This window comes from Struthio camelus, chromosome 1 (assembly GCF_040807025.1).
Source record: "Struthio camelus isolate bStrCam1 chromosome 1, bStrCam1.hap1, whole genome shotgun sequence".
Lineage (NCBI taxonomy): Eukaryota > Metazoa > Chordata > Aves > Struthioniformes > Struthionidae > Struthio > Struthio camelus.
This window is the reverse complement of record NC_090942.1, coordinates 117,671,567-117,686,377: the sequence shown is the minus strand read 5'-3', so window position 1 is coordinate 117,686,377 and position 14,811 is coordinate 117,671,567. Positions and strand designations below refer to the sequence as shown.

At 43.9% G+C, this 14,811-nt stretch overlaps 1 protein-coding gene across 1 annotated transcript in view; it reads left to right on the top strand.

Moving 5' to 3' along the window:
* The first annotated feature begins 6,030 nt into the window (after nt 1-6,030).
* Nucleotides 6,031-14,811, top strand: part of CYYR1 (cysteine and tyrosine rich 1) — a 68,158-nt gene continuing 59,377 nt past the window's right edge. Inside the window, exons 1-2 of the mRNA XM_068911560.1 lie at nt 6,031-6,139; nt 9,148-9,253. Of these exons, the coding sequence (XP_068767661.1) occupies nt 6,064-6,139; nt 9,148-9,253 (182 nt within the window). The 5' untranslated portion in view covers nt 6,031-6,063. The remainder of the gene's footprint in view (nt 6,140-9,147; nt 9,254-14,811) is intronic.

Below are 14,811 nucleotides of genomic sequence, written 5' to 3'. Positions count from 1 at the left end.
GTTCTTCAGGCACTAATGCATCCTTCACCGACATTGCTGATCCACTGAAACTTTCATCTGTCTATGCCCAACAAAAGCTTTTAAAATCTCACTCAGCATTGAGTGGTGGGGGCATCATGACTGTGCTCAGAATAATTCTGTTTAAAACTGGAAAAAAGCATTCTATTTGAAGCAGAAACTTGAAGGTCATTGAAACAGCAGTTCATTTCTTTAAGCGGGGGCATTCATCTGCGGCTTGTAAATAGTTCTTTAATGTTAGCCTCTGCCATGACTTCAAGTTTTGCTTCTTCTGCATCAAATGTGACAGATGCTAGCACTTTCTATGAAGTTTACAGCACAGTCTTATATACTGGTAAACAATCAACTTTATAATAAAGAGGAGAGAATATTTACTATCTTCTAAATATTTTCTACCAATATTTACTACACTTTAAAAATTCCACGCCAGATTCTTAGGTCTAGACATGTATGCTTGAATCAGCATGAGAAAGATCTTTAAGTCATATCCACGCTTCCCTGAATCCTGGGCTGTTGGGTTTGTCCTAAGGCATAAAACAAAGTAATTTTGAAGTAAGTTTAAATTTTGGCTGCTGCTAATAGCCCCTGACAAAATATGGAGACTTGTTGGGTTCCTGGGGTACGTTGCTTTTCCTGGCACTGAGGTAACTGGCTACAGAGCTCAAGGTTTTTGAGATTTGCAATGTTTTGGAGATTTTGATATTTACAGATTCAGTGTTTTTCTATGCAATCTAAGGTTTGGGTAGTCATTTAAAGGATTCTATGGGAGAGTTCTGACAAATAACCAGGGACCTTGACAACAAATTTTAGTTTGGTAATGACTAGCTGAAGTCTCCAGTTAGCTGTCCATGCCCTTATGCATCTTCCTTACTGACTGTCTTCCCAAAAACTGATACCACTCACGTAAACTTATTACTGTCCCCTAAGAACATATGCAAATATAGCTATTTGGGTAAAATTCACAAATTAAAAAACCTGAAGTTGTCCTCAATTAAAAGAAAAACAGAGGATTATTAGTTGATAAATTAATTCACCTAACAACTTTTCATTAGGCATTTAACTCATTCCAACAGATTTTATATAATAGATCAATGTTTAATGGCTAACGCTTCATTTCAAAAGGAAATAAATGTCTAGTTTGGATTAACTTCTTATATTTCTGATTTTGGTCTAGTCAGATCATACCTCCTCAAGAGCAATGTAGATATTAATTCAGAACAGTCTTCAGAACGGCTATTTCACAACTCCGATTCTGAATTAAGAACAACTTGGATTGTTTGGGAGGGAGGGGTTTTGAGAGAGAGAAAAAAAAAAATCAGTGTTAATGCCTAAACCCAAGACCCCAGATGCAGACATTGTCACTGTTTGCTAAGCTTCATCAAGCACTTCTGATTAGTTTGAGTTTATTAGATAAATGTTTCATTAAAGAAAGTAATAAAGCACACAAATGCCTGTATTTTTAAATAGTGTTTATCAATCCTGAATGAAATTCAGCCTTTCAGCAGATGCATACTGGCAGCACAGGTTTATAAATCACTGCCCGGTGCCATACCACAAAGGATACAGCCTTCTTAACACACTCCTTGCTCTTAGTAGAAATAATGCCAAAGGTATTCCCTTATTTTTCCTTCCTGCAAGTAAATGCTTGAAGTGTCATAACAGATGGTATGAAGAGGGAAATGTATGACTTGCAAACAACTAAAAAAAAATTCAAATATCTTCTCTGCTGCCTTGAGCTTTTCTGTATTTAAAATGTAGGCAAAGGTTTCACTTTAGTTATAGGCAAGTCTACAAAAACAAAGAATATACCCCTACCTGTAGAGTTATTCTATTCTGTAGAATAAAAATTCTATATTGTAGAGGTCATATCTATCTTAACACAGTAGATATAACAGAAGGGGTCATAAGGTCTGTTCAGTCTGCTGCATAGGAATTGTGGCTTTCCTGCATTCTGCTTTTGTGAGCTTTATATGGCAACACACAAGAATGTTTAGTACGTTTATCGTGTGACAGAGGTTGGTAGTCTGTGCTAAAAAGATCAACGCTGTCTGGTAACCTAGGAGCTTCGTGATAAATTCTCCTCTCCACCCAGACCTTCCCAACATCAACGATAGAGGCAGAAATCAGAAAGCCTGCATGGGATGATAAAGCGGCTAGTGTGGAGTTAAGTAGCAATGTAATGATAGGCAACACTTTCAAAAGAGAAAGCAAGCATGTACTTACTATGCCACAGTCATTAACTGTGTAAGAAGAACTATACGCCAATACTACAAAGGATCTAATGCTCACTAATGGAGTGGTCAGGAAAAGACATGGCACTTTGTCAAAGAAGGACAGAGTCTGATATTGAAAAAGCCATTTTAAATATTGCATTCAGTATTCAGGCCATCTTCAGAAAAAGATTTAGCAGCAAATCCAAAAATGGCAATGAAACTGATTAGGAGTCTGCAAAATTTCCATTTAAAGGAGGATAAAAGATTAACACTTTTTGCCTGGTGGTGAGATAAGAAAAGGGAGACATAATGGAATCAGAAATTAAATATCTGGTCCAGCTCATAGCGGAGACATTGGGAAACCTTTCATTAACTTAACAGAGGTTGCAGTATGCCCTTGGTCAGCTAATCCTACTGGTTCCTACTGGAGATGTAGAAAAAGCGAAGATACATTGCACCTCAGATAGCAAATACCATTTCATTGTACATTTCATGCAGTGTCTGTAGCATTCCCTGCCTCAGAACGCTGAAACAAGAAACTAGAGGATAACAAGGGTGATATTTACATTTTTCCTAGGTACCACAGCAGATAGGGGCAAGGCTCCTGACCGAGCACCAAGCCCCAAAGCCGCACAGAGCCAGAACGAGCCTGGGGGCAGCTGATACACAGAATCGGAGAATATCCCTCCATGGCATCACAGGATAACATGGCCCAGGGCTGAACCGTGGTCTTCCCGGCCTCTCTCCGACCACAGCCAGGTGTGTGCCTGACTCAGCTGCCCCATGTCGTACGTCCAGGCTGCTCTGGAGCTGCTCTGATGTTGGTTGCTCAGTTACATGCTGGGAAACACCTAGACTTGTCGTTCCTCCTGTTCACACAGGTAAACAGCTGGAGTTCAGCAAGAAGCATCTTCAGTATGTATAAAACACATACCGTTAATTGTTTTGAAGTGATTTCTCTAGAGGTAGTCTGGAGGTAAAGAAGTCTAAGCAGTTGTCTTAAGCACGCACCTCTTTCTCTATCAATTTTCCTCTAGTGTTCTACCTATGATAATTACTGTTTCTAAACTGCTAATCAAGCTTCCAGAGAAAGAGATGCTTAATTATAGTGAGTTTCAAAACACTAACACAATGGGAGTGGGATTTTGTCAAATTTTACCTGAAGATTAGCATTTAGGGCTTATATATTTAACATGTTTTTCTCAATCCTGCATGCTTTTCAAAATCATCTTCCAAAATCCATTTCTGACAAAAAAATGATTTTGCCATCATGTGATGCTGACAGAGTTTCACAAGTATTGTCATGGTTAGGACCTTAATTTTTTTTTTTTTTTATGTTTGCTACCTGTTAGTCTTCCTTTAAAATCTCTTTCTGAGGATATGAAGCAGTTTCTATGCCCCAGAAGGCCCTCACCTCCCCCTGCCACAAACAGGTGATATTGCTTTGACTTTGTTTTCTTTCTTCTCAGCCTCCTAAAAGCATCCTCCCTAACACCAGAAGCAGTGGAAAGAAGAGGATAGGGTAGAAGATAAGTTGAGCGCACCTCCTTCCAGGAAATTTCTGCTTTGTCAGAAAAGATAATGGTGCTGGAATAACAAACTAGCCTCAGACTCCGCTTTCTCTCCTGCGTGCCCTTCTTAATGGAGAAGGGGATCAGCCTCCAGAGCTGTGCCAACTGGATGCAGGAGGCCAGGAAAGACCTGGTAGCACCACCCACACAGTCCCAGGATCCCTTACCCCCAGCTCACTCTGCAGCAATGGATTAAAGCCTGAAAACAATATGTTAGGGGATGAACTTTGCAAGGATTCCCCTGGCCCCTCTCCTTCTCTCCTGAGGAAAAAGAATTTCCATGGGAGGACACAGGTAAATCCTTGAGGTTAACGTAGGCTTGAAAGTTACCAGTTGTTTTGCCTCAGGAATTATTGTTCAGCAGCATTAATTTGAAATATATATTTCCCTCTCTCCTAAGTGGGAAGAACCCAATGGACCTTTAATCATTTCTTCAAAGGACTGTATTTGGGAAGCAATGATGAGGGCTGGGGAATGTGAGAGAGATTCAAAGGGCTGGTTCTCTGCTGATGTAAAAAAGTAGCAACTGCAGAAAGTCTATCAGCTTGTTAGGTAAATTAGGTTAGAATTCAAACATGCTATGCTGGTTAGCAACTACTGGTCAGTTTTACCCAATATTTTTGAGAAATAGTGAAATGTGACTTGCTAGGAGAGTTATGAGGGAATAATTCCAGGAGAAAGAATCAATAACAGAAATGGAAAAAAGGAAAAGAGACATCAACATAAATATTTCTAAGACAATCTGGCAAGGTGATAGGTGTTGAAGGCTGACGTAATTCATTAAAAATAAAAAGCTGGAGATGCCACATTTCCTGGGAGCTACATACCAGATCCGGATCTTCTGCGTCTGATAAATTATTCCTCTTAACTATTAATGCTATCTATTGGTAAAAAGGTATTACTTTTTCAAGGATTTGTTCAGGAATAAACTGTGACGTGTGACTAAAGACACTGTGACAAGATGCAGTTCCTCTGAAATTAAGTTACCTGCCTGGTGTGAGTTTTAATCTCTGAAGCTAAATTTAACTGAAATTTCCTTTTATTCATTTAATTCAGGCTGTTACATTAACTAAGGGACACACACCGCAGGCCAACTAAAAACATAAAGAAAAAGTTGCTTTTCTTTTCTGATGGTTAGGTTCTGGTGTGCACAAAAGTACTGAGCTGTGGGTTGATAAACAAAACAACTGGCTTTCAAGCGATTTGGCTTGGCGATTTGGAGTTTTGTTGTTGTTGTTGGAGAAGAATAACTAAACCCTTAAAAAATAATTTCATTATACGCTTCCCTGTCAGTGTTCCCTTCTAAGCTGCCAACAGCAGGAAGCCCTTTATGAGTAGAAACACCTGTGGATTTTTCTCATTTTTCCGTGCATACTTCAGTGTTTCAAAGTGCATTCCTTGACTTGTAATTCATTACAAAGCCAGAGCTAACTCTATTGTTTTGTGAGACCATAGGGTAAATATTTTGGCCTCTGGGCCCTGCGACTGTGGGAATTCTTCAACGGAGTTAACTGCGGTAGCATTTAAACATCGCTATCAAAAACCACTCTTGAAAAACATTGTAGAAAGTATTATCTCCAGTCTGGCCGCAGAGCAACTTTGATACCGAACAACGTGGGGGGATTGGGGGGTGGGGGGAGAATTACTTAGCTACATGATCAGGCTCTAACTCCCCCCCCCAAAAAAAAAAAAAAATAGTTTCTGCACTTCTTCAGCTTACTCCTGTGTTCCTGCAAAGGACTAGGCACACAGGTAGCCACGCGTGAAAAAGCTGGATGTTGTTGTCGCTGCAGCCCTTTAGCGCAGCCGGTGTCTCCTGTTTACCCGAGCGTGCCGTATTCGATCCTTTAATTCTGCCCGTGCGGTTACCAACAAAACAGGCTCTTAATCCTAGCGGGGGGGTGGGGGGAAGGCTTGAATATTATGCTCGAGTACAAGAAGAAGGGAAAAAAACTCCAGCCGAGTCCAACCCCTCGGCGTAGCACCGGACCAGGGCCGGCCCCGGCCGACAAAGAGCCGCGGGGCCGCGCCGCGCCGCGACACGGAGCTTGCGCCGCGACACGGAGCTTGCGCCGCGACGGGGCGGCCCCGCCGCCGCCGCCCACGGCGCTGCCGGCCGAGCCCGGGGGCGGCCCCGGCGCGGCGGGGGGCAGCGGGCCCGGCCCCGCCGCCACCGCCCCCCCTCCAGCCCCGGCCCCGGCTCCGGCCCGCCTCCGCGCCGCGACGGGGCGGGTGGCGGCTCCGCGCCCGCCGCCGCCGGCATGGAGGCAGCGGGGCGGTGCGGCCGGGCCGGGGGGCTCCGCGCCTGCGGGGCGCTGCTGCTGCTGCTGCTCGCAGGTCAGCGGGGCCGGGGGGCGGCGGCGGGGCTGGTGCGGGGGCGAGCGGGGAGGCGAAAGACCGGGGCCGGCTCCCCCCGGGTGCCCGCGGCCCCGGCGCGGCAGGTTAGTTGAACTTTTTAATATTGACTGTGATTAACTGGAGCCGCGGCAGAGCCCTATGGACATGTGTGGGGACCAGGGACCTCTGACCATGCTGAAAAATCCGGCGCCCCCCCCCTTTTTTTTTTCTTTGACGTCTCTCATAGCTGTGCTGCCACAAATGCAGATGGCTAACCGCATTTTTAGCAGCCCACCACAAAAACGTGGCTTGGGGAGGGAAGATATGTGTAATTTGGTTGACTTAAAAATAAATTTCCCAGTGGTTTTCTCCTGGGACTTTGCAGCGCAGAACAGGGGAGCCACAGGGCTGAATGACTGCTTCCAAAAAACTGTAATGTAGACAAGGCAGGCCAGAAGAGATGGGCACTGTCATCGTAAGTCTAGATGCAGATAAGCATGACTTATACCGTGTTGTTTTTGCTGAAAGTTACTGAAGCTTCGGTTGAGGGAGGAGTGCTGTGCAGCCTTGCTGTGGGACTTCATGGATCGTGTAAAGCTAAATACGTGCTTAAGTACTTCTTGAATCAGCGCCTGAATCAATAATGTCAGAATTGCCAGCGCTGGAAGCCAACAAGATTCTGTGGTTTATACCCAGCACTTGGGAACTAAGTCTTGTATCAGCTGATAACTTTGGTGTCTCTAGGGGGAAGAGAGGCTTTTCAGTGTTGATGATTTAATATATTGAAAATAAACACAGACTACTTGAATTAGAAGTGTGTACAGCCTATTTCAGCAGACCTCTCTTGAGCAGGATATGCTGTGTTTCAATCCATCTCAGACAGCAAAGAAACAAAACCATCATCCTTTGAGAGAAATACTGTGAGGGTTTTTTTTAGCCCCTCACTCCAGTGTCTCAGTATCAGGAAGACAGGACTGCTCAGGTGCTTGCACGTGTGGGCCTCCAGTTTCTCTGATACCTCCAGGTTTTGTGAGCAAGTAGGAATTTAGCTTGCGTGTGGCTGCTGCACTTACTTCTTGTGTAGTACCAGGTCTTGCCTGTCATTTTAGAGGTGTATCTGAAGACATAAGCACTTGCTCCAGAAATGTAACAGTGCAAAAGTTTGGAATTGCTGGCATGAGAAGTCCTGTACAGTCTCTAGTCCCGCATTGCAATTTCTTCACAGCAGGTCTGACTCAAGAAGTCACTGTCCTTCTTCCTCCTTTTGGACACTGCTGTCGTCGTTCATGTGGCTGTTCTCTAAACCAGATGGGTGAATTTTTTCACTTTTTTGTGCGTGTGCCTTTCTTTAAAAAAGGGGCAATTACTCAGGTCTGATTTAGGGCACAAGTTTTCAGCAGTGTGAGCTGATGCGTGTGCTGCCTTGCGTGCCCATCTCTTCTCCACAGGTTCCTGTCCTCACCCTCGCATTCGTGCTTGTTCTCGAGACCAAACGTGAGCAGTTCAGGGAGCCGACCTGGTAAAATCTAACCAGTGACATTCAGGAGAGGAGTTTTAGGAGGGATCAGCAGCCTGAGCGGGTCACCATGCGGTCATGTGCGAAGGAACGTTCAGTGCAAAGCAGAGGTGGGAGCTCGTGGTCAGAGATGGGTGCGAGTGTGACCACAGCAGCAGGCTGCAAGGAGCTAGGATTGCCTGGGGCCTGCCTTGGAGCACAGGCACGCGGAAAGCTGGATCAGCACAGGCGAAAGGCAGTAAATGGGACAGAGGTAAAAAGAAAGGGAGATAAAAACTAGGGGGAGAGTGGGAGCCCCTTGGTGTGATGTGCTGCCTAGGGACCACAATCCATAGGTAATGCAGAAGCACAGTTTGCTGTCTGTGGTTTTAGGTTGTTGGAGTGCTTGTGTGACTGAAGAGTTTTTGTTTGCTTGTTTTTTGACGTTACTGAGAGTAACTGTGTGCAGGGCCGAAAATCCATCTGCCTTCGTCCAAGTTGCAGCCGAGTTTGTAACAGTGAGGAAAGAGGGTGTCCGTGCCTGTGAATGGAGGGGATATGGCCCTGGAGTGAGCCGCAGGAAACGTGGAGCTTGCGTGGACGCTGTCGCAGGATAATCTTTCGGGAGCGAGGTGCCGGTGGTTTACCTGGTGCAGCGGGCCCTGGCTTATAACTTTGAAACACTGAGCAGCAAGAGTTGTGCCACAGGAGGTCGATAACTTTAAATTAATTTCTTACATTTCTTAACTGTGAAGGACAGTTTTATTATTATTTCACAGTCTTGAGTTGTTCGTCAGTCCCGAAAGACATTGCTACCGAAAACGTTTGCGGGCCCCGCTAGCCAGAAGAGCCTTTGAGGCAGCAGCAGGGCAGTGCGGGCAGAGCTGGCCGCCCCGCTGGGCGCTGCGGCCGGGCCAGCAGGGAAAGGGGTGCCGCAGTGCCATCGTGGCCCCTCTGTGCCGGTTTGGGGCCAGGGCAGCCGGTGCCAGCTGGCATGGGGGAAAGGAGCCCCAGGTGGCTCTCATTTACACACAGAGCTGAGACTGGGCTCAGCAACTGAGGGATGTAGCTGGTTTCCAGACAGCTTTGTTCTCTGGTTTCTCCATCCTGTGGCTCACTGAAACCGGCTGCCTGGCCTCAAGCTTTTCTTTGGACTCTGTTGAATATAAAAAGATAGTCCATGGCACCTTGATATTTTGAAATGCTCTTTTTCAGTATTTTATGTGATTAAAGATGAGAAGGAACTGATACAGCCAACTACAAAACACCCATACACCAAACACCTAAATCTCTTCATTTATTCATTTATTCATTTAAATCTCAGGTAATTCAGTACCTCTTACTGAAACTTTGAATGAGTGGGAATTGGTTGCCATTTGGATTGCTGGGTCAGGGCAAGGCTCGAGTGAAGTCCTGTGATTGTGTAAAACTGTTAGATTGCATTTTCTGTAAAGCTATGCTATATGGTATTTTGCTGTTGTCGTTTGACCACATGAATGTTATTTTTATTCAGGAGAAGATTGTCTGGCTCAGTGTGATAATGACTGCAAAGCTTACTGCTGCGATGGGACTACTCCCTACTGCTGTTCGTATTATGCCTACATTGGGAATGTCCTTTCGTAAGTATATTTACTCTTTAGAGAAAATTGATGCCCTGTGTTCATGAACTCAATGTAAAACCAGGTTGCTGAAAAATGTATTTTGGCAATAAACAGTGGCAGGATTTGGTTTGGTTTGAGGTTTGTTTGTTTCTCCCCCCCCCCCCCTTGCTGGTAACAAATATTGGTAGTCCTGTAGTCTCATGTTTAATGTCTTTTTAAAGCATGTTTATTCAGATATGTGCTAAAATTAAGCCTATGTCCTTAACTCTGTACACTGATACGTAGTATCATTAGAGCTTATTTCCACAAACTGAGAACTTTGTTTCAAGCTCTTCAAATCAAGAGGGCTATGAATAGGAATCTTGTACTTCTTTGTTGAAAGGTTGTGTTACAGCCTACAGTCAAAGCACTATTCAAATGACCTGGATTTGAGATATTTTTTTCCCTTTGAGTGCTCTTTGTTTTCTTTTCATTGACTTTTTTGTTTTTGTTAAGTGATCTTCTGTTTTTTTGTGGAATTTATTGAATGTATTCTGTGTGAGGGTAATCTGGTCCTTTAACCCTGTGGTATGAATAGCACGTTGCGCAGTGTTTAACAAAAAAAAAAAAACCAGCAGATGAAACAGGGTGGGTTTGAATATTTCCTATGCAGAGAAAAAATTGGAGTAACTGTTCATTAAATACATAGACTCCAGCGGAGATGTTAACTCAAGTCTGTTTCGATATTCTCTTCAGAGAAACCTAGCGTGCTTGCCAGCACATGATTAATTTAAATGGCAGCCCATAAGTATTACATTCATGTGCGAGGATAAACCTAAACAGAACATGCAGTATTATTCTTCAAGACAGGGCACCTTACCATCTGTTTTGCCAAACCCCTCAGTAATTTCCTTAACCTTTAGCATGCAGTCAGTGACGTATTTTTGTTTTGTATTCTTGACGAAAAGCAGAGTAGGAAAAAGAAGTATGTCTTATGGACTGCACAGTGCTCGGGGACGAGTGAATGGGAAGGTGGTGGTTGCTTTTTCTAGAAAAGGCTCCTCTGTTGCAGGCTTTATTTTAGCCACGGTACCTGGGGAACATGTTAGTCTTCCCTTCAGCATATTCTGCAGCACTTTGAAGGAGTAGTCATAGTGATGGTATTTTAATACTGAATTGATCCACAGCTTTTAAAGCAGATCAGACACTTCCTGGGCTAAAGTAAATAAAATGATGATAGAGCATCAGAATCCTTCATCCCTCTGGAAATAAAAGAGCATATATTTAAGATTGCCTGTTACTGTTGGAGAATGACAAGTGATTTTTGCTCTGGCCTAGGGAATGTCTGCTTTGATGTTTTTTGTTTTTTTCTTTTCTCATTCCAAGATTGCTTTCCCATTTAGATGTGTGAAAAGAGGTGCTGTTTTTTGAATACCTTATTCTAGCTCATATGTGCTTAGGAATGATGAACATGATAGCATAGGATATCCCATTATAAGAAACAGGCTTCCTACAAAGCAACAAAGCAGGCAGTTTCATCTCCCACTTCCACATGAACATCCTTAGCATTTGTCTAGCCTAATGTCAGAGCTGTGCTTTGTAAAGGATCGGCCAGGGCATTTTTTACAGTAGCCACCAAAATGTTCAGATCACGCCTTCAGCATCCGGTTCTTCCTTAGTCTTGTATGTTTATTTAACAAATATAAACAGCTATTGAATTTGGGCTGGAGTGTGAGTGGTGCTGGCGCGCTGGAAAGTTTTGTGTGTATTTGGATGATTTTCAACATTGGAGTGGCTCTCTGCAAGTGCTGTTTGTCACAGCTTATCTTGAAGAAGACATTTGATTCTTCTCATTTTTTATGGTTAAGTACTCCGTTTCATAGCCTCGAAGGCCAGTCAGGAGTCACTATTCTCCTGTGACCTCACATTTTGCATGATCAAGCCATAACTTTTTTTCCCTAGACGCTGTATTGGGTGTGTCTTCTATAAACATGTGTAATCTCATTTTGTTCAGGCATTAATGAGTTGACCATCTGCCCTGGTAAGCTGTTCTATAGTTAGTTTTCCTCACGCTGCCAGGAAATTTCACCTATAATGAATCTGAAATTCTTAATGTCAGCTCTTAGTTTATCTACGAGTTTGAAATGTGGCCCTAAGTAGTCATCATGACAGCTCTCAACCTTATCGCTGAGCTGGATGAACTCTGTCAGCTTCACATGTTAGATTTGCTTGGTTTTGCTTTGCCCTGCCCATGGGTCAACTCTTTGGCCTTCCTTTGAGCTCCTTCTAGTATTTTCATTTCCTTCTGAAAGTGGGACTAGCAGAGCTGAGCACAGGATTTTGGCACAGGTCTTACTAGGATTATTTTTTTCTATATCTTTGTTTGAGTGTCTATTTTGAAGCAGTTATCTATGATGATCACAGAAGATAGAGCTGGAACAAATTATAAGTTCATTTGTAAGTCTTTAAGTCACCCTTTCCGAAGCATGTCTGCCGCTTCAAACTTGCTGATTGTTCTTTGTTAGGGGTACTACTTTGCATTCAGTTGTATTACAAAACATGTTTGTGGATCGTGGCTTTAACTATGCTGATGAGATTGCTTCATAACAATAACCTTCTCTCTTTTTTTTTATTTTCCACCGTATTGGTCTTTATTTTATGTGCAAACTGTAGGAGACAAAGTTTCTTCTCATTTCCTCACCCTCGAATAACAAACTTATTAAATTGCTTCAGAAGAAGATGTGATCTTTGGGATCTGGAAATCCCCACTAGTGACGTACCTGCTTGCTGATGTCTTTCTGTGAGCAACTCTATGCTGAAATCTTTTGAAGAATCATTTTTAATCTAACAAAATATGCACCCTGATAATTCCTTATAATGTTTTTCTTTAAATCTGTCTGCAACAAACAATGGACTTGATCAGCGCTGATGCTTTTAAAAGTGCCTTTTTACTGTCTTAAACACTGATAGTAGTCCTTAGTAGAGCCTTTCATTGGCTCCTCTACTTCTTTAGAGGTTGCCTATGCTTCTTAATTTGTTTACCACCAATTTATCTCCCCTCTCCATTATTTATAAATCTGAATGATCAGAGTGATCAGGAGTAGTCAGCATGGATTCACCAAAGGGAAATCATGCTTGACCAATCTGATAGCCTTCTATGACAGAATGACTGGCTGGGTAGATGAGGGCAGAGCAGTGGATGTTGTCTACCTGGACTTCAGCAAGGCTTTTGACACTGTCTCCCATCACATCCTCCTAGGTAAGCTCAGGAAGTGTGGGCTAGATGAGTGGACGGTGAGGTGGCTTGAGAACTGGCTGGATGGCCGAGCTCAGAGGGTTGTGGTGAATGGCGCAGAGTCAAGTTGGAGGCCTGTGGCTAGTGGTGTCCCCCAGGGGTCAGTCCTGGGCCCAGTCTTGTTCAATATATTCATCAATGACCTGGAGGAAGGGACAGAGTGCACCCTCAGCAAGTTTGCTGATGATACTAAACTGGGGGGAGAGGCTAACACACCAGAAGACTGTGCTGCCATTCAGAGGGACCTGGACAGGCTGGAGAGGTGGGCGGAGAGGAACTTCATGAAGTTCAACAAAGGCAAGTGCAAGGTCCTGCACCTAGGCAGGAATAATCCCATGCACCAGTACAGGCTGGGGGTTGACCTGTTGGAAAGTAGCTCTGCCGAAAAGGACCTGGGAGTCCTGGTGGACAACACGTTAAACATGAGCCAGCAGTGTGCCCTTGTGGCCAAGAAGGCCAATGGGATCCTAGGGTGCATTAGGCAGAGTGTTGCCAGCAGGTCGAGGGAGGTGATCCTGCCCCTCTACTCAGCCCTGGGGAGGCCTCACCTGGAGTACTGTGTCCAGTTCTGGGCTCCCCAGGACAAGAGAGACATGGCACTCCTGGAGAGAGTCCAGCGGAGGGCTACCAAGATGATTAGAGGGCTGGAGCATCTCTCCTATGAAGAAAGACTGCAAGAGCTGGGCCTGTTCAGCCTGGAGAAGAGAAGACTGAGAGGGGATCTCATCAATGTGTACAAGTATCTGAAGGGATGGTGTCAAGAGGATGAGGCCAGCCTCTTCTCCGTGGTGCCCAGCAACAGGACAAGAGGCAACGGGCAGAAACTGAACCACAGGAAGTTCCATCTGAACCTGAGAAAAAACTTCTTCACTGTGAGGGTGACAGAGCATTGGAACAGGTTGCCCAGAGAGGTAGTGGAGTCTCCTTCGCTGGAGATATTCAAAACCCGTCTGGATGTGATCCTGGGCAATATGCTCTAGGTGACCCTGCTTGAGCAGGGAGGTTGGACTAGATGATCTCCAGAGGTCCCTTCCAACCTAAACGATTCTGTGATTCTGTGATTCTGTGAATGTTTTTCTGCAGTTTCTGCTTTTTATCTTGTCCGAGATTTTTTTTTTAAACCAGTGAAACTCTGCCTTGCAGTTTTGGAAAAGCCTTATGGTGCCCAGTAGGTTCTCTCTGAGCAATCTCTGTTTTGCTTTCTGCCTCTCACTCTACTGTTTCTAGTCCTACATGCTGGCAATTGTACAAACAGTATATAAGCACTGGGCAATAATGTATATTTATATGTGACGCAGTTATATTACAGAGTTATATTTACATATGACCTTAAATCAAAGTCAGTGCAAGTAGATCATGATCATTGACATTTAGGCAGCTTGTAGCTTCTAGGTCATGAATTAACTCTCTTCACTCAGTAAAATGAGGTTCAACATTGAGATAGCCCGTGTAGTATTCTGGAGTTTTCTATTTTAAGAAATCATCATCTTTTTAGGACACCAGGAAATTTTTTCTTTAGTCACATGAGGTTTTCAGCAAACATCCTCCAGGCTGTGTGCATCTGCGATTAGCTTGCTTTTCTTTCTGCCCATGAAGAACAGATGCTAGTGATCAGCTCACTCTAATATTAGGATTTAGAGGCATGTAAGAGATGCTCCTCTAACTCCATCTTTAGTTGGAGTAGTTAGAGATGTAATCTATAAACATTCAAGGTCTGTGTTTGAGTCATCTGTAATCCCATGAGTGTCTGTAATGTAAAGTAACACATCCTTCCTCCTCCTCCTCCTCCTGCTCCCTTTTTTCATGATACCCTTTCAGAGCAAGTTGTTACAACGCTAATGTTCCAGTTATATTTCCCTTCCCACTAGTTTTCAATAGTTCTAGCCTGTCATTATTTCCTCTGATGCATATGCATTTCCTCTTGTTTATTTGCTGGGCACCTAGTGCTCAATAGATGTTCTTCTAAAAATATTTTTCCTTGCACAAATTACAGATTTATGTTTGGATTTGTGCAGCATTAATGGAGCTGTTTCTATGAAATGAATGACAAAGTGCAGAGATGCTGGAGTGGTCGAGTGATTCCTCCTGTCCAGCTTTTCACTCCTCATCAGAAGAAAGCTTGACAGCACCCTTTGCAGCCTTCCTGCATCGTCCCAGCTCTTTGAGTCAAGAGACTCAAAATTCCCCTCCTCCTCAGAAGCTACTTTCTAAGCTACTGGGTCACTTGAGACTTCCATCAATTGCCCTGTGCTTCCTCTGCCTCAGTAGCTTGCTACCATGGTAGGGACTGAAAAAAGTATGC